General features: G+C 29.5%; 1 protein-coding gene across 5 annotated transcripts in view; it reads left to right on the top strand.

Moving 5' to 3' along the window:
• The window catches only part of LOC122710486 (transcriptional activator protein Pur-beta), a 26,804-nt gene extending 1,148 nt beyond the window's left edge, over positions 1 to 25,656 (top strand). For 2 of the 5 annotated variants that reach the window (XM_043928364.1, XM_043928360.1), the window contains exons 2-8: positions 1,568 to 1,618; positions 12,308 to 12,426; positions 12,848 to 12,950; positions 13,369 to 13,499; positions 13,782 to 14,009; positions 14,798 to 14,977; positions 24,262 to 25,656. In XM_043928364.1, the coding sequence (XP_043784299.1) occupies positions 1,588 to 1,618; positions 12,308 to 12,426; positions 12,848 to 12,950; positions 13,369 to 13,499; positions 13,782 to 14,009; positions 14,798 to 14,977; positions 24,262 to 24,573 (1,104 nt within the window). In that variant the 5' untranslated portion in view covers positions 1,568 to 1,587 and the 3' untranslated portion in view covers positions 24,574 to 25,656. Of the gene's footprint in view, positions 1 to 293; positions 1,022 to 1,567; positions 1,619 to 12,307; positions 12,427 to 12,847; positions 12,951 to 13,368; positions 13,500 to 13,781; positions 14,010 to 14,797; positions 14,978 to 24,261 lie in introns of those variants that run through there. The other 3 variants (XM_043928362.1, XM_043928361.1, XM_043928363.1) reach the window with 3 other exon arrangements.
• Positions 25,657 to 25,677: the final 21 nt, after the last annotated feature.

Here is a 25,677-nt window from a genome sequence, read left to right as displayed (position 1 = left end):
TCTCTCTCTCTCTCTCTCTCTCTCTCTCTCTCTCTCTCTCTCTCTCCCCCTCTCTCTCTCTCTCCATTCTTTCTCTCTTTTCTTTATATGTACGTATGCGTGCACGCACACACACATATACACACACGCGCGCACACGCACGCAATTTCACTCTTCACTCTCTTTCTTTGTATGCGTGCTTTTAAATTTTCTTTTTCTTTTTCTTCTTTTCTGTTTCTGTTTTCTTTTCTCCATATTCTTTTTCTTTTATGTTTAAGGCTCTTGTCAATTCAACATTCATAATTTCCGATACTGTCTTTCATATATCACAATATTATTTTATATCAGGTGTTCTTTTTGAAATCATGCTCATCAGGAATCATTCTGTGTTGTCAGTTCCGTGTGACAGGCACCCTGACCGCGCTTGGTCGAACAACCGGAATAGTCCCGGGTGAACACGCGTGATGTAACCCGCTGATTTACCTATCTGGTACACACGCATACGATATACGCGCAACGGAAAGCTAACACATACAAAATACACATATTAACAAACGCGCACACGCAAAACGAAGGAACCATGTCTAGCCACAATTCGCGTAAATTTCACACGTGCCATAGGCGATCCCCACCCCAGAAGTAGCTGACTCTTGGCCTCGAAACGAAACGACTACAGCGTGTATCTACGTATCTCGGCTAGTGATGGAAGTAATTCGATTATCATTGAAAAATACTTGAACGATGCATGTCGCGATAATTTGCCGACCATCGATATTCCAGTGAGATTTGAAATTAAGCGTGTTACATTCGTTACTTGACAAATACTGATTACAGAATACAAATATTCACGGGGATACCAGGGCGTCAATCAATATTTGAAAATATACATTCAACACAAGTGCTTTTATAAGTATACTTGTTGAAATCAAGCACAAACGCGTGACTTCGAGCGCGAAAAAACGGCAATAAATTCAACTTGTAACTGACGTTGATAACGTGAAAAATTATGTAATGCTTCTAATGGACGGCACGCGGAACGACGGTACAAATGTTTGTCAATAATTAAATAATAATATGACAATAATAACAAGTAACGTTGATTGTTATAATATTGTTGTTATTTAAACATTGATTTTAATGATATTAATGATATTTAACAGTAAAATAATTAATATGTACTATTATATTATTATATATTTTATTTTTATTATTATTATTATTTTTATCTTATTTGTATTTTTTATATTGCTCTACAATTTTTCATTTTGATCTGTCATATAAGATTTTAAAATGTCATAAACATGGTGTGCTTTCTTATTCCATTTTTTGTTTTATTAATATTAAAGAATAGTTTGAATAGGTTAAGTTTATTGTTGTGTTTTTGATATGGTTATTAGATTAATATATTTTTATAAGCTACAAAATTATAGAATTCATAATAAACATTCTATATAATTTCTATATAAATTTTTATTATATAATTTCATGATTTATGTGAAATAGATTAATGTGATGTAAACGCTATCTAGTGTACGTTTTTGTATAATTTGTATAATTGTTAATAATAAAAATTATTTTTATTTTCTAGGATATGGAAATCCAGGTGGTATGGATGCTGGAGGGACTGACTTCGATCCTGGTGAGTAAACAAAGTAATAAAAAAATTATATATATATATATTGACAAATACAAACAAAAACTTTATATTAAAAATTAATAATATTAAGGATTTTTTGAATAATTTATCTATTTATAAAACAGTCTCGTTAACATTTATAACTTATATTTACATTTATATAATTTATATAAGTATAACTCAAATAATATCTTTTAAAAATTATGTAACTAATTTTGCAAATATTTTACTTAATAATATTGACTCCTGAATTTATTGAATTATATTAGAAGAGCAGGATCATAAATCATTAAATAGATTTAGATAAACATTTATCTTTACAGCGAAATATTTACAATAAAAGAGGCTTTTATTCTTTGAAATATTGCCTTGCTAAATTTCTACGTCTTCCCATAAATATTTATTAAATTTAATTCATATATAAAATTTAAAAAAAACTAGGAAACATGTCAGAGATTTTTTTCTGTCTTTCTCTACATTATCTACATTCCAAATTATAGATATCTTTTTAGAATATTCTTCGAATAATTCTTATGCAGCATTTGTCTACTACTCTGTTTTCCAATCTCCACGAAAAGCTTTGCCATCGCATCAAAATCATCTTCTGAACCTATTCTTGGCGGGCGGGCGGGCGAATCGTGCGAAACGCATCGCATCGCATCGCATCGCATCGCATCGCATCGCATCGCATCAATTTCGGATCAACTTCGTTCAAAACGGATTCATCGAAAAATGGAAGTCAAGCAGAGAAGGAGTAAAAGTAGCAGCAGTAGGCAGCAGACAGCAGCAGGACGAGTAAGAGGAGTAGGGAATCGTACTAGCGCAGTCAGCTGGTCGTGACGTCATGCGATCATGTCGTGTGCTAAGCCTCCTGGTGGGAGATGCAACGCTGTCACGTGGTCGAGCAGTGAAGTCACGTGGCGCGCGTGGTTCGTGAACGCAGAAGCCGGTGCGAGATGGACGCTGATTGGTCGCTACGATTTTACCACCATGATGTGCGCATTCCATCAGCATGACGGCGGGCTCCATGAATGACCGGCACGTCATTCGTGTACAATTTTGTGTTCGACGACGCTTTGCCGTTGTTCCTTGGGTACCATTGTTTTCCCAATTTTCCATTCAACAATATGTTTTACATGATCTTGCGACGAACTGTGTGGTATCGAGTGCAAGAAAGCGCAATGACAACGACCAATCGACCAAACGCGATGTGTCATCACAAGATGACGGAATTGTTACATTAATGGTTTTTTCATCTCGTTCTCCTTGTGATAATTGTTACGACGATTTCTCTTTCTTTTATTTTTTTATTTCTCAAGTTCTTGATCACAACGTTTATATGTGTTTGTGAAAGTTTCGAACAAACTATTGTGTTACAATATTTCGTTCATCGTACGGTCTTTCGACGCCAATTGAAAATCCTGCTTTAATTTTTCAGCAGTAAAGCCGGCTTGAAGACCGATGCACTGTGAAGATAGTGCGAGTTCGTGATCGAGTCACTCATGCGATCAATCGAGTTCGCGACATACATGAAATCTGTAACTGATTTTCTCGAATGAGTTACGCGAGTGTTTTATTTGATCGGTGAACGTGTAATCATTTTTCAAAGTGTATTACTCTTATTTAGAAATGAATATTTTTTCTGCTTTTTTTCGATTTTGTTAAAACGGTGACTAATGTGAGAGTTTCATGAGATTTCACCTCGCCAATGCTTTAATTTTAAAGGAATATTGAATGTGTTGGTGGTTCAATAGTTGTAGTACATGAAAATCGAAATGAAAGTTATATCAATTTTGGATGGATTTATAAAAATATTTATAAGAAAATTTTAAAATATCAATTGTTCCTATAACAAGAATAGAATCTTTTTTTTTTTTTTTTTTTTTTTTTTTTTTTTTTTTTTTTTTTTTTTTTGGAAGTGTTTGAATAAACAATGGGAGAAATCATAGAAATTTCGCAAGGCGATGTTCAGCAAAACGCAGTGAATGGTTGGGGCGACACTATGGGCAAAATACAATACTGGTGTCCTGAAGGTAGCTGTTATTCAATAATCTTAATAGTTTCATATTTTTAAAATATATATCAAAAATATTAAATAATATTCACAATTTATTTTCACTAATTATATTTATAGAAGTAAATAATAAATATCTGAAAATTAATAATTTGTAATTAAATACATATATAACATTTCTTATAAAAATTAAACTTATAAATTATATTATTTTGTTTTGACAAGAATTGAACATAATAAATATTATCTTAAATAAATGTTAAATGACTAGATGACTAAATGACTAATTTTATAATGTTTCGTTAAAAATCGGACTTAAATATTCATTGCAATCCATGCATTTAATAATATATTCAACATAGATAATATTAAAAATTGTAAAGATTTTTGGAAAAAATTTATTATTGACTTTAATTTATATAAAAAATAATAAATATATGCTTCATCTATTAAAAAACAAATCTTAGATCCATTCTAAATATGATAAATATATTTTTTCTCTGTAATGTCTCTAAAAACATCCCTAGAAATTTTGTATGAATATGTCTAGGTTAGGTCGCGTGACGCAAGATCTCAATCTAGTCGACGGGTTTCATTTTCTTAAATGTTGGCATTTTAGTTTTAGATTAGAAAAAAAAAAAGGTTCTAGAAGCTAAATTGCGAATGATACATTGCATATATACGCTACTGAAATATTTCTTTGATGATTCAGTAAAGTGGTAAATGTTAAGAAACTCTAGATTAAAAATAGCAGACCAAACATTATGGAAAAACTTGCGATTGCGACAAAACTATTATTCGTATATATTTTACAAAGAAAAATATAAAAAATGCAAAAATAGATAATAAAAGACAATAAAATAGACAATAAAAAGTATTTAATATCATTTCTTTTAATGATTAGAAATTTATATATATAATTTGACGAATCTTGCATTCTTTATCGGCTGCCACGTCTCTCACGGAGATAATTTACCGACCGTGAGAAACAGACGAAAGCGGAATTCACAGAAATCCATTGGCGCTTTCGTCACTCGTTTCAACAAATATTGTAACGAAATCAAATGATTCAGAAGTCAACGTTTCAGAAATCAACATTGGAACAGCACACAATGCGTTTTGCACTATAGAAACTCGTCGATTTATGAATAAGTCAATGAAATCAAATCAAATCTAACCTCACATTTTCTTTATTTTAAAAGTTCATTGAAATCTAGTTTTAATTAATACTTGCTGCGTGAATAAATTTATTGGTCGATTTTATTCGAATTTATTGTGACGTTTTATTTAAATCAATTATTTTTAGATTTAAAATAGATATATTTAACACGAAACAACATAATACATCGTTTTCGAATAATATCAAGGATTCAAACAATTTTAATTATAAAATTTAGAATTATAGAATATATATATATTTTATTTAAAAAAAACTCTTTAAGAAGATTAATAAAAATATAATGAAAAATTCGAATTACATTCAATACATATATGTTTATACACATTTCTTTTAATTTAAATAATAATTTTTTGATTTTATATAGTAGTGATAACAAAATTAATAATTTTATGCCATTGAAGTCACAAAAAAAAAATCGCTTTTCACGTGATTTTCATGATCAATGATAAAATAAATGATTAATCACTTTTTTTTTTTTCTTTAACATTAGATAAGAATTATTCATAAATATTGATCTAAACTTGATCATTAAAAAATGTAAAAGTTGGAATATCTAAATTTCGAAAGTACTGTTTTTAAATAATTTTATTGGTTCTTCATTTCTCTTAAATTTTTCAAAATATCTAATAATTGTAATTTTTGATAAAAGAATTCATTTTAATTCGATTCTAGCTTCTTGAATTTTAATATTCTTTTTCAAGAATAAATTTCATTTTTATTTCTTATTAAAAATCAAAAATTTTATTTTTGATTTTTTTTTGAATTAATTCTTTTTTTATAATTTATCTTAAAAAATTTTATGTTTAAAACATTTAAATAATTTTAATGAAAATTGTGGTAATATATTTATATTATGATAATATATTTATATCCTTATAAATACAAAATGAAAATCTTCATTTTTATTATATCATATTGCATCATTATTTTTTTAATTGTTTTTAATTGCTTATCACTTTTCTTAAATAATTTACTTTACTATTATAGAAATTTTTTATATAATAAATAAAAAGATATTAATAATAGGTAAAATATAAAAAATATTTCAATACTTCAATTAATATTATTCAAAATAATAGGATTTAGATTTATTAATTTTATTATTGATAAATGCAAACATTTTAACCAAATTAATATTGGTTTTTATTGATAATTATAATAAATAATTTTGTTGATAATTTTTATATATATATATAATCTTTATTTTTATTTTATTAATTATTAATTAATAAACATTAACTATCTGTATATATATTTATATATTTAACTTTATATTATAGATTGGTAATTTTAATATTAAAAATTAGTGAACAGAAATATAATAAAAAAAATATAATAATAGAGAGAAATATATTGAATTCTAGAAATAAATATCGAATGAAGTATCACAAGAAAACCTGTAGCTCGTTCTAACGGTATAAAAATTCAACGAGGTTGTGTTCATCATGAATCATGCATGCGTACAATGCGTTTATAATGTAATAAACTATCTTCTGTTTATCTTTCACAATCACTGTTTACAGATACAGATTAAAAAAAATAAATTGAAATTAAGTTAAATACTTATGCGATTAAATATTTTAATTTTTGTTTAAGATATTATAATTAGGAAAATAATTTAAATGAAAAAATTTTCTTTTTTTTTTCTTTTCGCTTAAATTTTATTAATTCTATATATATATTTTTTTTAGAAGAATTTTAAATTTTGAATATATTAATATAATGGTAAAAAAAAGTAATAATTAGTTAAAATTTTTTTTATTATTTAAGAGTAATTATACATTTATCTATATTTGATTTCGTTTCTCATAAATTCATTAAGTGATTGAGTACCATTGAAAATCAGCCAACAATGTCGTAATCGATCGTAATATAGTTGTATAATTAGACATGATAATTATAATACAATTATGCAATTCAAATTCATCATAATAACGTATCATAACTGTTATTATATTATATTATATCAAAGTCAATATTATGCACCTATTTTGATAAATTATTAAATATTCGTAGATACAAGGAACTTGTGACTCGAATATATAAATTTATTTTTCATTTAAAAATATATTTTGTATGATTTATTATTTTTTAAATTAACATAAAAATGATGAAATTTTTAATAATTCGTTCATTTTAAAGTGGAGAAATACTCGGAAAAATAATAGGAATCGATCAGTTTTTACAATACTATTCAAAGTATTTCAGCTTAGACTTTGAAACCTACCAAAATAATTCAGTTCACATATTCGAATACTTAAGTTTTATATTTATAATTCGATTTATAATTAATGAAATTTCAAAGTATTCAATTTTTTATCAACGTGAACGAAAAAAAGTGACGATTTCTTGAGAAGGGAAAAAAAAAAAAAAAAGAAATAAAAACAAGGAAATTTCTCGATTAATAATAATAATCAATTGGAAGAAAAATCTGCAAAGTTTAAAAGTTAAAAGACAACAACTTGAGCCCTAATTTTCTCTATTTGCTATCCACACGTAGTTAATCCAAAAAATAAAGAAAAGAAGAAGAAGAAAAGAATATGAGGGTTGATGCGTCGAAAGCAACCGTCGTCGGTTGGAAACGATATCCTAGTGGTAGCGGTTGCGGGGGCGTTGAAGAGGCGAGAGCGCAGAAGGGAGAACGGAAATATGCAGTTCGTATTGAGGCAGGTCGGTGCAGCGCCACGAGTCGCGCTCCAGGCGCAGAGATCAATGTACCCGCCCCCTTCGTGCCTCGCCGTTGTCGACGTCCACGTCGAGTCCGTCTCGTAAATCCGGGAACAACTTCGAGATGCGTCCATGGGATCGTGAGAAGACTCCTTCATAAGTACTTTTTTTTTTCCCCCCCTCTCTTCAATCGAGCGTGCAGCACCGGAAAATGGATGAGAATGTGTCGATTACATAAGATTTCACAAAAGGTGTGTCGTCAATGAGGGATGTCGGTTTAGTTCACGCGTGAAGATATTTCAATGAAGATGTCACGTCAAGATCGAAGAATTATTGGATAAAATGGAAACGTAAAAAGAATTCTCGAAAGAGAAGATAATGATAATCCATGATTTTTATTGTTGAAGAAAGAGGTGATTCGGTGTTATTTCAATCGCCAGAATAATACACACTGGTAAATCCCAATTTATCTAATTAGCGTTATGTTCTGTTTGAGTTGAGTGAGTCGGAAACTAAGTTTGCAACGGTTAAAGGACAGAGAATAATGAACTTTTTGAAAAATAGAAATGAAGAAGACGTTTTTGAAACGTAGAATCTAAATAGAAAATTTGTGCAATTTCAAGGTGACGACATGTCAACGAAGAAACGAAGCCTCTTGAATTGGTATTCAAACTGTTCGATAGAATTGATCATGTCGATCAATAATTTCTAGTCATCACTTTTCCATGAGAGAATCTAGTTCGATCACGTTCCTCGTCTCCTGATAATAAATGGTGACCTAGCGGAGTGACAGAGATCAAAGATGGAGTTCGAGAAGCGTAGTGAGACCAATGGAAAATGACGGACGAGCGTACTGGTGAGCCAGGTTGCACGGAGACGCAACTCGAGGGTGATGAGGACGACGGTCGACACGGTGAAGAACTGTGAAATTATCTCGTGATATGATGAATTTCCCATTCGACGTAACGAAACGAGAGAAGAAGAACGATAGATCTCTGCTCTGCATATTAATGCTTTCTCCAAGGAACTGTAAATCGGAGGAGCCTGGGTGAAAGAGGGGATGGGAAAGAAATCCGGGAGTGTGAAGAAGAGGAACGGGATAGCCGATGATGCAATCATGCGAAATCCATCGAGCATACGGAAAACGTCCTTCCAACTGTCGTTTTCGTCGGTAGACAGAGATTAAAGAGACTGTTATGGGTGGGAAAGGGTGTGGAGGGTGAGAAGAAGACGAAAGAGAGAGAATTGCAAGAAGGAGAGGGGATAAAAGAGGAGAGTGCGCGTAAAAAAAAAAAAAAGGAAAAAAAAGACGAACATCGACGAACACAGAGAGAAGAAGGAGAAGAGGGATGTCGAGAAGAGAGAGAGGTCTTTTCTTCGTAAAGTGTTCTCGACCCTGTCCCAATTTCCAGGCTCGTGATATAGGCATGGACTCGAGGGCGCGATATTACCGGCAGCAAGATGCACATCAAGCAGCACTCATAGTCGAAGGAACACGTTATATCTTGAGAATAGAAAGAAATTATTGAAAGTAGTAATTGATTGAGGGAAATTGATTGGAGAAGTAGAAAGAAAGAGAAAGAAAGGGGAAAAAGGGGTGGAGAAGAAAGATAGAGAGAGAGAGAGTATAAATATTAAAGGCGGACAGAGGGAGATGAGAAGGAGGATAGGAATACAGAAGAACGGGGTTCATGTGTATGAATTATCGATAGCGTCGTGTGTATAGGCAAAGCAGAATGTTCAAGAGCAGGATCTTCCAGGGCGATCTCAGCCCTGTCCCAATTCCGGGCAACTTGCAACAGTCCAGTACGTAATAATGAGGGAAACCCTTTACAGTTAGATCGATCGTTCGACGCACGTTTCGCGCAGGGAATCAATCCTTTGGGCTCTCTCTGACTTACGAGCATGAATATGCGTTTCAAATTGTGCATTGTATTTTTTTCTTTTTTTATCTCCTTTGCAGTCATAAATTATAATTTCTTCTTTTTTCTTTGTCTTTGTTATCAAAATATTATAATATCGAAATGATCTTCATATATTATTCATATATTATCATATATCACGTATAAACATTTCATATATTTAAATAACTGATTGAAATATATCAATATTATTAATAACAGTAATATATTTGATACTAGTTATAAAAAGTATTCAAGTATAGTATAATTACATTCTATCTATTCATTTCTTTCAACTGTATTAATTATTTTATCTAGAAAATTTAACATCCAAATAAATATTAATTTTTTTAAACTCCATTTTATCAAAAACATACGTATTCTTTCAATAATAACTGTGCTAACTTATTATCGAAATTACTCTATACTGAAACTAAAATAAAATTATAATAATTTTCTTCGAACAATCCATCCCCTATAAAATTCTCATCATTCTCATCTATATCAATTTTATAATCCAATTTTAAATCCAAAGTTACACCATTTAGAAGTCCACATTTTCTATCTATCTGTCAATCCAAAAGTTACAATTTTAATTGCTATATAAATCCCTTCTTAAATCTCTATCTTACTCTTTTGAAACCCAATACGACTTGTATTTACACTCCCGACTATGGCCGGCTCGATACTCGTCCACGGCCAAAAACTTTCTTCTTTTCTTTTTTTTTTTTTTTTTTTTAAGAAAGGTTAAGACAGGGGACTGATAAGGTGAAAAAACTATGTAGAGGTGTATTCGATGGCCTGAGAGGAGTACCAAACAGGTCGTTGACCTGTTTGGTGCAGCTGTTATTGATCGATGAGGACGAGGACTAACAACCATAGCTCCACCGTTTCATCTAATTCTCTCGCTTCTCTCTGGATCCTGATCCTTCTTGGTCCCTGCAAAATTCCGCCTTTATCCAACGCGAGGTTAAGTAGGAAACAACGCATCGTTGTTTAGATTCCCCTTGTCCTCGAATGGTGATCGTCAAATTTCTGGTACCCCTCCGACCCAGAAATTCTCCCCGTAGCTCGAGGGAATCCGGTAAAGAGCTGACCCAATAAACACTGGGTGACCTCTTTCCGGACTTCCACTCTTTACCCTTGTCCCTCTGACCTGCGTGCAACCCTTTTCTCTCCTCTGTTCTTCTTCTCCTACTTCTTCTTTTTTATCCAGCGATAACTATAAAGCAACCATGGCAATCGTTGGAACGATTGGGGATATCTTCTTTCGAGTAACAAGAAATTTTTCAACACTCGGTTAGTCATTGTTGAAATAGTTGAATAGTATGAATGTAGAGTATTATAAGTATTCTAGAGTAATGTAAAATATTATTACGATTCGATATAAGAAAATTGAATTAAAATCTTTTGAAACAAAGTTTTGTCTTTGTGAATTAATGCGAAAAATTTGAGCAAAATTAATATTTTTATTTTGATTTATTTTAATTTTATGGATAAAATTTTCCTTGAAATATTATAAAACATCTATTCTTTTAAACGAAAATGAAGCAAGAATTAAATATTAAAAAATATATAATTGGTATAAAATGAAATATTAAAAAATATATAATTGGTACAGATGAATTAATATTTATTATATATATAAATATAAAAATAAAAGAGAGAGATATTATTTTATAGAAATTAAGTATGTACACATTGGTATATAAAAATCAATAAAAATCTTAATCATTTTCATCAATTAGGATATTATTTTTAAATCGACTTTTTTTAAAGCTTTTTTTTATATAAAATAATAGAAAAGATAAAAGATTTTGAATTTATTTTAATATTTATTATTAATATTAATAAATATATATATATATATAAATATATATATTAATAAATATAATTAATATTAATAAATAAATATATATATATATATTCTTAAAAAGTTTAAAATACTTAATTTAACCATTATACTCGATAAAATTAAAAAAATTTGTCTCAAAAGGGATAAAATTTAAAAAAAAAAAAAGGTTAAAGGTTAAGAAGACGGGATTCAATATGATTTATCTTTAGTCTATATATCTTTATAAAATATAGAATATAGAATTTATATATTTTTTATAACTATTATCTGATTATAAATGACTAACTACAAAAAATTTAGTTAAGTAAATGTAAACACGTATTTTGCAGGATTTGTTTCTTGATTTTCTATGAGATTCAACGGATGTTGATCATCCAACATTATCTGAATAGAGTCTCATTGAATAGGAGATGATTTTAGACGATTCAAGACAATTCAGTCGGTCGAATCAGGAGGGAAATCCTATGGAGACATTGATGGAGAGAGATAAATCGAATGAGAATCTGCCTATTGTTGTTTTCTTTGTTTAGAGGAATTCTTTCTTTTTTTATTTTTCTTTGATGAGAAATAGTATTTTTTATAACATTTTTTATAACGGATGGACTAGAATAAATATAGAATATCTTGTAACTGATACAATCAAACTGATACAATCGAGACAAGAATGATCTTATATATTAAAAAAAAAATAAATAAAAATAAAAATAAAAAGATAAAAAATAGAATAAAATAATCTTTGTTTACAGAAAAATTAATTTGAAATATTATATAGCATAGATATGTTATATAGCATAGATAAATACTATATTGATCTATAACAAAATTTCTTAATAATTTTAATTAAAATTTTAATTTAAAGATAAAAAATTTTTAAAATTTTATTTCATTTAAGTTCAATATAAAATATCTCCATTTATTCTTTTCATCAAGGAATTTGCAGTTACAAAATATTACTTCTAATATTACCTTTAATAGGTATAAACGTGATGAAATGAGACAGTTTTATAAAATAGTAATTGTAAATTATTGATGAATATAAGAAATGATGTTAATTAACTTTGTATAATGATTTCAGGCCAGCAAGGTCAGCAAGGCGAACAGGAGTTAGCAACGAAGATGTTGCAGATCCAGAGTAAAAGATTCTATCTTGATGTAAAACAGAACAGACGTGGGAGGTTTATTAAAGTAGCCGAGGTATTTCTAAACTTATTTTTTGTAGGAGTCTTGGTCGACTCGTTTTTTCAGATTTCAGATTTTTGAACTGTTAGCGTTGTAATTGATACAATAAAATATAAATTCTACAATGCCAAAGAATTATAAATGAACGATTTAGAAAATGATTAATTACATTAGATATATAAATACTTTCAATTTTCCACAAATAATAAATTTTAATTTATGTACAATAATATTTAAGATTATATCTATGTGGAAGGATTAAAATAAAATAACTTAATTCAAATTTTTCTAGATCTAATTATATAGCTTCAATGACACTAAGAGATTTAAATATAATTTGAAATAAAGTTGTTTTTTTTTTTTTTTTTTTTAATTTAAAAAAGAAATAAAAAGTAAAAAAAAAAGAAAAGAAAAGTAAAATATTTTTATTTTCTAGATCGGCGCCGATGGAAGGAGAAGCCAAATCTACCTGGCACTCAGCACAGCATCCGAGTTTCGGAATTACCTTTCGACGTTTAGTGATTTTTATGCATCTTTAGGTAAAATGCAATCTTCAATTGTTGCTATAAGATTCCATATAATGCCTTGAAGAAAACCTCTCTTCTTATTTTTGCATCAATTCAATTGAAATTTTCACTGGTTTCAATTGAAAAAAATTTCGATTCGAATTATAATTTTTATTTTAACATTTATACATAAAGAAAAGATAAATTCTTGTTTATAGAAAAGTATAACATACTAATATAATATAGTACTGATCGAAACATTCTTTTTAATGAGGATTTTTATAATAATAGTTTTTTTTTTTAATTCTTTTTTTTTTCCTTTTCATTCTTATTCATTATTTCTACATATTTAAAAGATTTATAATTGTTTTTAAAAAAAAAAAAAAAACTTCGAATAGATATCAGAAAAATACTTATAATTTTTCCCCCTTTTATACTTTTGAATTTATAGGTCCACCAAACTCGGAGAATGTGCCAGATGATGGGAAACTAAAATCAGAAGTGATGACAAAGGATAACAGGCGGTATTACTTGGACCTCAAGGAAAATACTCGCGGCCGTTTCCTGCGGGTGAGTCACCCTGTATGTACCAGCCAATGCATTTACTTTCTACGCTAACTGATAAGGAAGAGAGAGAGAGAGAGAGTCTATCCTTTGTGGATACCGTCTTGAAGTGAAAGGGTCAACCTTTTCAGATGGTAAAAACATTTAGAGAAAGAAACTCGGCTGGGGAGACATTTTTGAGGAGAAAAATATGGTTTAATCGAATAAGCCGCTTTTATCTGCACATGCTTCAATTTAAAAAAAAAAAAAAAAAGAATCTATTATAAAATATTTGTTAAAATAATATTATTTGTTGCACAGGTGTCGCAGACGATAACACGAGGAGGACCCAGAACGCAGATCGCGATACCAGCACAGGGTATGATCGAGTTCCGTGACGCGTTGACAGACCTCCTCGAAGAATACGGTACGGACGATGGTGGTTTCAAGGGTGACTTACCAGAGGGACGATACATGCGCGTGGATAGCAAGAATTTCTATTTTGATATCGGCCAGAATAACCGTGGTATCTACATGAGAATTTCTGAGGTACGTGCGTATCGCTAGCTAAAAATACAGGGTGTGTCTCTTGACATGAGCTGAATAGATTACTCTAAGGGTGGATTGGGAGGAGAGAAGAGTTCATAAAACATTCATATAATGTATATATATATATATATATATATATATATATATAAAATATTTGATCAATTTATTTTTGTAATTAATTACATCAAATTAAGATTGTAAATGTATAAATATTAATATTATATTATAAATCTGTTATAAATATTCAATTATTATCAATTATTCAATTATTATTGATATCAAGATGATTATCGAAATAATTACAAAATTTACTTAGAAGAGATAGATAATTTAAATCTTAATTAATAATATGATTTAAATCTTAATATGAGATATATAATCATAATATTATATGTTGCTTAATATAATATAATATATGATTTTAGATTATGATAATATTAGAAATTAAATTATAATATTATGATAATAAGAATATAATAATAAGAAAGTCATTAAGATTATTAACATAGAATATTATTAGAGCATAAATATAATTAGAACTTGGAAACTATATGAATGTATTATATATTATATGAATGTACATTAACATTAATGTTTTTACTACATTTTTTTTATTGTTTTTATTGTTTAATAATATAAAATCTGCAAATATATCAATATAGAATACCGATTCAAAAAATCACGATCAAATGTAATACTATACGTCTTAATTTGAAAGAAAACGAAATTAACTGTTAAAAAAAAAGAATAAGAAGAAAAACATAATAAAAAAAAATTTGTTTTTACAGGTGAAAACACACTTTAGAACAGCAATCACCGTACCAGAGAAATCCTGGGAGCGTTTTCGTGATATATTCGCAGATTATTGTGAAAGAATGAGAGAAAGAGGCGCTGGGAGTAACGTCGGCATGAACAGCGGTGGCGGAGGAAATGTCTTGCCCGAGGGGAGGGGCTCGGTGGTGGCACAGGTACCATCACCATCGACCTCACAACAGCCTAACCCCAATCCAAATTTAGACTCTCCTTTAATGAAGTGAAAAAGGCTTTAACTTAACTTGAACATTGGAATTATAACCGTAACTCGTTTTCAAGTCATTAAGCGAACTAAAGGAACTTGTCAAAGTCTATGCCATCGTCATCGCCATTTTCATCGACATCGTTATCGTCATTGTCACCGTCACCGTCACCGTCACCGTCACCGTCACCGTCACCGTCATCGTCATCGTCATCGTCATCGTCATCGTCATCATCATCGTCATCGTCATCGTCATCGTCATCGTCATCGTCATCGTCACCGTCAATATCATCGTCATCGTCATCGTCATCGTTATCGCCACCATCACTATTACCGTCACTCGTCGTCAACTGAAAACACCNTATATATATATCGTCGCAAAGAGTTTATACAACCAGTCAGTGCTGGTTGCTCAACATAGAAATTCGTAATTGCACGCAGATCCGATAGAGAACGATATTTAACGTAATCGATCATCGTCATGTTGACTTCCGATCTATCGGCCACCACCAGTTGTGGGGGAAAAAAGGGAAATCAAACTGCAGAAAGGAAAAGAAAAAATAAACGGTGAAGGATAGTGGATTAAAAGAGAATAGATGATGTGTGTGTGTGCGCGAAACAAAATAAAAAACGAGTCTGCCGCTCGTGCGATTCTATGGAAATACGCAACGACGGGATCGTGGATATATAGAATTATTGCGCGATGTCCTTAGGTGGATACGAGTTGCCATCAATTAACGTTATGAGTACTACCGTTCATTTCCTGAAATATTTCTCTGTACCATCTTTAAATTTTATTTTAATTCGTTACTTATATTTTCTTTCTCACTTATGAAATTTCTTATAAGATAAATCAGCTTGAGAGCTTAATTAGATACATTAATTCCTATGAAATAATGAAAGAAAAACGATTAATCAATGGGAAATGAACGGTAGTGGAGATCACGTTACAATTGAATTTGATCGTTCAGAATTTATGAATAAATGAATAGTTGTTATATTAACGATTATATCGCAAGGAGAAAGGAGAGCGTGGTGTGGGTAGTCGCGTTGTTAGATTAAAATCCCGTTGATCGCAGAAAACGGCCAATCACTTATTATAAGAATAAGATAAACGAGCGTATACAAATCTCGTGAAAAATTTCGATAAAAGGATCTCGTTTAAATCTATTTTTCGTATACAAAGCGAATAAAACTGCGTATACTTTTGCTTCTTTTACGAAGTCTATTATGTTTTTTTTTTTTTTTTTTTTTTTTTTTTTTTTTTTTTTTTTTTTTTTTACGCATATAGCACGCTCGCTCGATATTGCTCATTTATGATGCTCGTTACGATTAAGTTGTAAAAGAAAGAAACAAAAGTGCTTGTTCGTTTAACGCATAAACGTTGAATCATAACCGCGACACCGTATACATTTATTTACAAACTGAACGACGTCTCTATTAAAAAAAAAAAAATAATTAATGAAATAATATATAATATAGATGAAAAGATAAAAAGATTCTAGCCGAATACGAATCCTTATAATATGTAATACTATACAAAATTATGTTATGTTTTGTTTCATCGATTCGTACGGGGAAGTACGCATGCAGACACAGATATAAGTTTGGAATCTGTATTATAAAGACATCAATGCAAACGTACAACGGTATACACATACACGCACATACATTTAGACACATTAAACATATACATGCACTTAAAAGAAAAAATATAAATATATATAGATTATCAAAAAAATTTCTTACAGATAGCATACAACATACACACGCACGCACACACGCACACACACACACACACACACACACACACACACACACACACACACAGATTTTATATTCACATAAAAATATTCCATCATGAAAGACGAACGGTACAAGAGACGGTGTGCACGCGTACGTAATTACGTTACGTTTGAGTGACGGTCGATTTCTAACACAATTGCATATTAGGTATGTATTATACGAATGCATATTAGGTATTTATATAGAATCTATATAACTGTATAATTGTAACGAAATGCCAATGGACCATGGACCCAGGTAACTGTATCACCTGTTAACGTGCAATCAATCGAATTGAAGAAGATGTTGCGGGCCTGCAGTCGCTTAGGTCCAGTTCCCTGGACACAGGAAAAGGAAAAAAAAAAAAATAAAAAGGAACATGTGACAAGAACAGGAAAGAAAGTGAGGATTAAAAAAGAAAAAAAAATGGAGAAAAAATATATATATGATACTAAACGGAAAAGAGAAGGCAAATGATAATATTCAAAGACGAACGACCGAGTTGGAAGGAGAATTAACTGCAGTAACCGAGTTATTTCTCTCAATGGAAAAGGAAAATCTTAATACGCTTTGATTCTGCAACGCTGTGCTAATATCAACAATGATAATGAAAGAAAGATTTAAAAAAATAATAATAATAATATGAAAATGAATAATATCTATCCGTTCTCTTGCGTTTCTTCGTGATCGAAACGATAATCGATTAATCGAAATAATAATCTAAATATATTTCGCACTGGTGCGGAATAAGAAACAAAGAGTTTGAGAGCAGCGGAGCGGCATAGATGTATTAAACGCATAAAGTGCTATTTAATTAATGATGGACGCGTTCCGATTCGTGCGTTATCGGCGCGTTTACGTTTGAAGAGATGAGTAAAATTTTATTTATTTTTTAGCAATGAACCTATTATCTATTTCGATAAGATATTTCTTTGATTGCATTTCCTTCGAAATCGACAATTTCGGCTGGTCTGAATTTACTTAGCACGTAGGTTTTGATGATATAAATATGAAATATAAATCACAATAACAAATTCGAATACGCACGAGTGGGTGAATCAATGAGAAAGATATATGTATATCCCGATCCTCTTCAATTTAAGAATAGTTTGAACTAGATTCTCTTGAGCGATTCTCTTCGTCGTAAATTAATTATCTTGTGATATTATTATTGTTGTAATTTTTTGTCTATCTTGCTTTTTTAACAATCGAATCGATTATTAAAGAAATATTGAACAAATGATTAGCAATGTTCAGCAAAAAAAAAAAAAAAATATTTCTCGAATGAAATAATATATTTATCTGTTTGTTGTATTCTTTCTTTTTTTATCATCTTAATATTTTCTTTTACCTTCTTTTTATCATACTTCGTCAAACTTTTCGTTGAGTTTAAGGGGGTCGGTGAACCCGCAATCTGTGCACAAGGAATATAATAATTGTCCAAACTGAGCGTTCCGATAGAAACGGCAAAGAAAAGGCATAGAGGAAAATTGATCAACTGGCGCAGATGGTATGACATATTGTGATCTATAAAAAAATTAACAAATTACAAAGCATCAACAAGTAGTAGATATTTAAGATAAAATATACATATACGTACACCTACGCTGATCTAGACACACTGTCTAATTGATGTACGCGATCACGTGTATAACACACACATTAAAAACATTAAAACATAAAATAATAACATGTTATTGAAATGAGGACGACTACAGCGTACCTAAATAATAAAAAAAAAGAAAAAAAAAGAAAAAGGGAAAAGAAAAAACAAAGAAACAGAGTCAGAAAAAGAGAGAAAATATAAATTAAAAGAGAAAAAAAAAAATAACACAAAAAAGAAATCGTCTGACACATTAAAGAAATAAATAAATAAATAAATAAACAAATTAATATAAACAAATAAAGAAGGGAAAAAAATGAAGAATGAAAAAAACACGATGCTCCTGCCACGCAGCGAGTCCTTAGACAGCTTTAAGATAATAATTATAAATGATAAAATAATAATTATTATTAAATAATAACGATAAACTTTCTATATGTTGAATCGTGTCTAGTGAGAGAAGTACTCTATTGAAATAAAGCAAAAAAAAAAAAAAATTTACTATCGCCACACACGGATTAACAACAGTTTATAATTGACCATTAGCTGTCTATCGAATGTTCTTTTTTCATATAGCGGAGAAGGTGATTGTTAGAGAATAGCTTGGTGTTTCGTTTGCTGTTTTACATGAAAAAAAAAAAAAAATAAATAAAAAAAACGTTGTGCGGTTGGTAATCGGCGAACCTTTTTACTAAATATTGATATGAAAGGAAGCGAAAAAAAGAGATAGAGAGTGTGTGTATATGAAAAAGAGAGAGAGAGAGAGAGAGAGAGAGAGNATCGGCGAACCTTTTTACTAAATATTGATATGAAAGGAAGCGAAAAAAAGAGATAGAGAGTGTATATGAAAAAGAGAGAGAGAGAGAGAGAGAGAGAGAGAGAGAATAAAAAGGTAGCCGAAGATCCACACTTACGTTTATATTTGATGGGGCTTTTGACCACTACTGTTATCATTATTACTGCTATTATCGTAGGGTTTCCATACCAGAGCTGTGTTTCGCAAGCTGTTATAACGCGTAGAGAATCAATGATAATAATAATTATCATTGTTAATAATTCCTGTTAATAATTAAATATACGATAATCAATCTCCCCTTAGGAGAGAAAGAGAGAGAGTGTATGCATGTGTGTATTTTATTAATTACAGTACACACGTTCGCTAGTATGATTCTCGTCTAATGACTAAATCATTTTAGATAATTTAATCCATCCCCTTCCATAATCATTTAATTCCCTTAACATCGATCGTGCTGACGTTTTTCTCGCATTATAAAACTATTTTATTCTCGCGGCTTGCGACAGGAGATCCAAAAACACCACGGTATGAAAACCCTGCGCTCGCTGCGATTATTATTATAATTATAATTATTACGATTATATTGTCATTATACTTATTATTATGATTATTCTCATTATTATTATTATTATTATTATTATTATTATTATTATTATTATTATTATTATTATTATTATTATTATTATTATTTTTATTATTATTATTATTATTATTATTAGTACTATTAATACTATTATTACCAGAGAAAAAGAAACGACACTATCAATTTGTGTATCCTGATTATTAATCGACCAAGACCAGCCTCGAGCGGGCTGATTTTTTCATTTTTTACTCTTCTCCTTTGTGTTTTTTTTTTCTTTTTTTTTTTAAATTAGTTTTATTTTTTACGTATTTTAAATGGATTGTCGATCATCATTAGCTTTTTCCAATTTCATTTCACTTTTTTCTAAAACTTTAAGTCATTCTTTATCTTATCTTTGTACAATTTTTTTTCTATTTTTCCACTTTTTTGTTTTTTTTTTATTTTTTTTTTTCTTTCTTTTTTTTTTATTCTTTTATCAATTGGCCCACTCAGGTTTGGCGTAGTTGATGTATAGAAGATACGCGCAAAGCAAATGCTATGCGAGAGAAATGGCAAAATAAGAAAAAAAGAGAAAAAAAGAATAATGAGAATGAAGAATCGAGTCAGAAAACCGAAAAATGATGCCAACTCGAAATTTCAATTGACGATTTTAGGCATTTTTTCCTTAAATAATCGTGATCCGACAATTTATCCTTCCTTTGGTTTTTCCCCCCTCCTTCTTTTTTCACTTAAAAGAAAAGAAAAAAGAAACAAAAGGGAAAAATTATCTTTTAAGCGTGGCGCTTTCTTTTCTTCCTCTTATAACGCGCTCTTATAGCGTGTATGCATGCGTGCGTGTATGTGTTCATGTGCGTGTATATTCGAGATAATTGAGGAAGCGAGCTATCTCTTTACAAAAATGGAAAAGAAAAAAAAAGAATAAACACAAATACTGATTGCGGGGATGATGCACCCTCGAAGCCAAATTTGAGACCAATTTTTATCAATTACAGGATAAAAAAAAATGATGCAAAATTTTCTTAATTTGTAATTATGTATAGAATGCACTTTTAAGAAAATTGCATTTAATGAAGCAGGATGCAACTGGACAATTAAAATCTTTTTACAAGCAAAGATAGTTTTCGAAAATTAAAATATAAAATTGGAATGTTTTATTCTATTGCGACTAATTGTATAAATGCTAAAAATTTGTTCTGTTAATCCTTTGCATAATGTCATTTCTTAAATAATCTAAGATTAAATGGCAATTAAATTAAGATTTAATTTTAATGTATTCTTCAAATAATGAAATGAATATATATATGAATGGTATATTATTTTAAAGGAATACAATAATTTTAGAAAATGTCTTTTTAAAAAGTCTCTTCATTATTAAATAAATCATTTAAATATTGTATTACTTTTAATTGGAAAAATTTTGTAAAGTTGCTGGTCGACTGACGTGAAAAAAAGTTTGACCATGCAAAGGGTTAATAAATCGTTAGCGTGCTTTTAAAAAATATATATAAATATATATATATTTTGTTCGAGGAAAGTCGTGCACGAAATATTTAAAGACATGATGATGATAATCACTGCCTGAAATATCACGGCCTTCGTCCATAAAGGGTTACAATATTTTTGGCAATAAGTGCATTGCATTTTTCATTGAACACAATTAAAAAATTTATTAACAAGTGCAAATATTGTGCCTTTTCCATCACTTTGTATTGTATTGTTTCTCTTCGATAAATTTTGGTTAATGAATTTTGTAAATAGTTATAAGAAATAATAGTAGACATATTTCTAAGTTTCATACATTTCGTCTTATATAATATCCAATAGCACTTTAGCAATTTGCATTCAAAAAATCGAAGAATGCAACAAATTAATAATTAGATAATGAAGCAAAACGAAACTTCTCTTTAATGATTAAGTAAAAATCAGTGAAAAATTTTTTCTTTTTGATTCTTTTATAATAACTATCTCTTTTTTATATAATATTTATAATATTCTTATGATACTGATAAAAATGTACGTTTCAAAAATTTAAATCTTTCTATTCGATATATAATACAAGCTTTAAAAATTATTTATATTAATCTAAATTTCTCGTAAAAAAATATATAATAATAAATATTAATTTGCACCCATACCTTGAAGGTGCATCGTCCCCAACATCGGTGAGATGTTACAAGAGATGTGACACTAAAAACTCTTAAACGTTATTTATTTCAAGCATCGATATCAGCATAATATTAATTGTTATATAAAAAAAAAAAAAAACTAATCGAATCAAATTTTCAAAATGTTACGAACACGAGAATGATCTACCGTGGATATATGATTCATACTAATTATTTCTTCGAATCAACGTTTTTTTCGTCATAGTTTGTAATATTTTAATATATTAACTATTTAAAAAAAAAAAAAAAAAAAAAAAAAAAAAAAAAAAAAAAAAAAAAAAAAAAAAAGAAAAAGAAGAGTGATGGAATATAAATTCAAGGGAAGGGGTGAAAGATCGACTTGGCACGTGATTTTTATGGTACGAGAGATTCGCACGTGATGGCGACACTGTGATTACTGATCGGCCATATTGTAAATCACGAAAGAGCGATCTTTTGTCCACATAAACACGAAATGTTGCAGAAAAGTGTGTTTAACTATAAAAAAAAAAAAAAAAAAAAAAAAAAAAAAAAAAAAAAAAAAAAAAAAAAAAAAAACTACTAACGTACACGTGTACACGTTAAATACTTACGATACACGTGTATGGTCGTGTACGTGTATATTTGTTGGAATTAGTTGTATGATTGAAAAGAACGAGAAAATCTAAAAAAAGAAATAAAAATAATAAAAATATTGGGGATAGATAAAAGAAGAGAGAGAGGGAGAGAGAGAGAGAAAGGGAAAGTGAAAAGAGAGAGAGAAAGAAAATGTTAAAAAAACATTAACGATAAGAAAAATCAACATTCATTTAAGCATAACAGCTGTCCGTCTATTTGACTTGTGTGTTCGACGAAACAAGATAAAAACGAAGGAACTGAAAAAACAAAAAAAGTAAAGAAAAAAATAATAACAATAGAAACAATACTACTACGGCTCACAACACGTTTGAAAACAAAACGAAATTAAACGAAAAAAAAAAGATTCATCGCCTCGATGTTAAATGTAACACATTTTACAAGGTAACAGAGCATTTCATTTTATAACATTTCTACTGTCTATACTTTTACCCGGACGAAAAAAAGTGAAACGATTCATATAATCCAAAACCAAACCCCCTACCCCCGCATCTCCTTTTTCCGTCGATATAACGAGTACGAAAATATGCACGTAAATCGTGTATCGAAACATTCTTATTACGTACGTTTCTTTCAACGAGGATATTTTATATTTATAAACTGCTTTGTGCTTTCTATTTTTGAGAAGAAAATGCATTATATGCAATGATATCATTAAATAGTTTCTTTAAATTTTAAATAAATTTGTTAATTATACTTTGAAACTAAATATATAACGTATAAACTTATCTATTTAATACATATGAAAAATGATTAGGAAAATGATGATTTTAAATTGCTAAGTAACATGACATTTTTAAATGAATTCCTCGTTGAAAAATTTGAAAAAAAAGAACGTTTATATTTATTGTAGACACAAGAATAAGCCGTAGTTCATTTTTATTTTTTATTTATTTATTTATTTATCTTTTTTCATCAAAAGTGCAATAAAAGAGGACAGATTTTCAACTTTTACCTTCGATATTTTAAAAAAAAAATTATTTTATTAATATCCAGAGATTGTCTCTAAATATCCGCATGAATTATGAATTCGAAATTAAATTAAAAAAAGAACTTTATATCTTTGATATGTACCATAAGAAAAGTACATACATGCATAAAATCATGTAAAAGACCAAATATTGGTCTTAAAGTAATTTTAATCGTATTAGTTTGAAAAAAGAAATTCGAAATCGAACATAATGATAACTAAATCAAAAAAATACTATTAGTTAAAATTTTTTGATGAGTGTCTATTTTTTAATCATGTTATTTATGTACAAGGTGATTCATACATTGAAGACAAATTATATTTTCAAAATGAAAACTAATATAGTTAAAAACAAAATTTAATCTATTATGAATTTTCATTTTTAAAATGTAAAATACTTTAAAATACTGTATATAATATTTATTATTAATGAACCTTTTTTTTTTAGTATTTGGCTTTTTTCACTTTTTACAACTGTTATTAGTCTAGACAATGTGAATCACCCTATAAAATGAATAGAGTTCCCGGAAGAAATAACGCGAATCATAGAAAATTATTTTCGATTTAAATATAAACAATCCAGCCATAAAGATTTTATTTAAGTATAGTTTACCTTCTTCCCGGCACTCTCGTCGATTTTCTTTATAAACAACCCTTTTAAGGTATATATTATTCATTCATGCATCAGAAGCTGCTGCATTGATATATTGGCTTCGACAGGTAACACAGAAACCTGCTGGTGTAAAGACCAAAACGGAAAAGCGGCAGGCCGATCAACGGCAACGCGAGTCTTTGAAACGACGCAAATCCCTGCCACGCCAAGCAGAACCGTCCACCATCAATCCTGAAAAATCCATGTCCGCTCCTGCCTCTCAAGTCCCAACAACTACCGATATCCCGTTATCTTCTGGTTCTGCTATAACTACATCAAGCACGAGCAAAAGTACGATGTCCGAAGAGAATGTTTCTAGCGGTTCTACAGCATCACAGGAGATTCAAGGGGTACCGCGCTTAGAAACTGTTCAAGTTTAAATTTGCGATGACGTTCTGCATAAACACGCATGCGCATTTTCAATGCGTATGCGCGAGCGAAGGGCGCGAAAGAAACCGATAAGAGGTGGCGCGATCCAATTCAGAACGCACAGCTGGAGTGTATCGTTTAATTTGTTATTTTGTGTTCCGTATCGTGTATCGTGTTTCACGCGTAATTTCGTTTCCCTATAAACACAGATTCATTCAAATCTTACGGGAATAGTTCGCTTGTTGATTATCGAAGCGTTTAGATTAACTTCAAACGAACACGGGTTTCGAGTTAACAAAGCGAATGGTGCATACATACATGTTCTTTGAAAGACTTTTGCCGTTTTAATGGTATTTTCATGATAAATTTTTTTTTATTTTTGTCAATCATCCGTATGTAAATTTTATCAAATGTTTATTATAAAAAAAAATCACATGATAAATTTAACATTATATATAAATTGAATTTCGAATTTGTAGTGTCATATTCTTGACATAAAGTATTGAAAATTAATTATATTCATTTTAAATTTAGAAATTTAGTTAATTAAATTATTTTAAATTGATAATATTATGTTGTTAAGTTATTTTGTGATTTTAACCGTTTTAAAAAATTGTGAAAGTACAAGGAAAGGAGTACAAGAAAAAGTAAAAGATTTTTTTATATATTTGTTAAAAAATATTCGAAAAATATGATAATCATTATTTGTAATTTTAATTCGTTGTATGTTGCACCATTCTTTCCATAACTTGAAAACAAAGGAACCCTATGTAAGTGTTGTTAAGCAGAGAAAAGAAGTATTGAATAACTTGATCCGAGTTTCTGTTCTTTTTTTCTCATTGTTAAAAGATGGATCGGTATCGTTAAATATTTTGCTTGTTTTTGAGACAGTAACGATAAGTTTTGTAATAAAAACGTCTGGTTTTTAATGGTTGGGTACGACCTGAGATTCGCATATTGCAATTAACAAAGAAAAACTATCTATTGTGTGCGAATAACTACTTAAGTTAATTATTACATTTTGTTCAAAACTATTAAATTTATATTATGCAGAAACAGAAATTTAATAAAGGTACTTTCTTTTGATACTATAATTTTCAAATCTTAAATTTTTT

Source organism: Apis laboriosa, unplaced genomic scaffold (assembly GCF_014066325.1).
Source record: "Apis laboriosa isolate Shangri-la unplaced genomic scaffold, ASM1406632v1 scaffold14687_cov151, whole genome shotgun sequence".
In the NCBI taxonomy this organism is placed as follows: domain Eukaryota; kingdom Metazoa; phylum Arthropoda; class Insecta; order Hymenoptera; family Apidae; genus Apis; species Apis laboriosa.
This window is presented reverse-complemented; position numbering and strand designations above follow the sequence as displayed.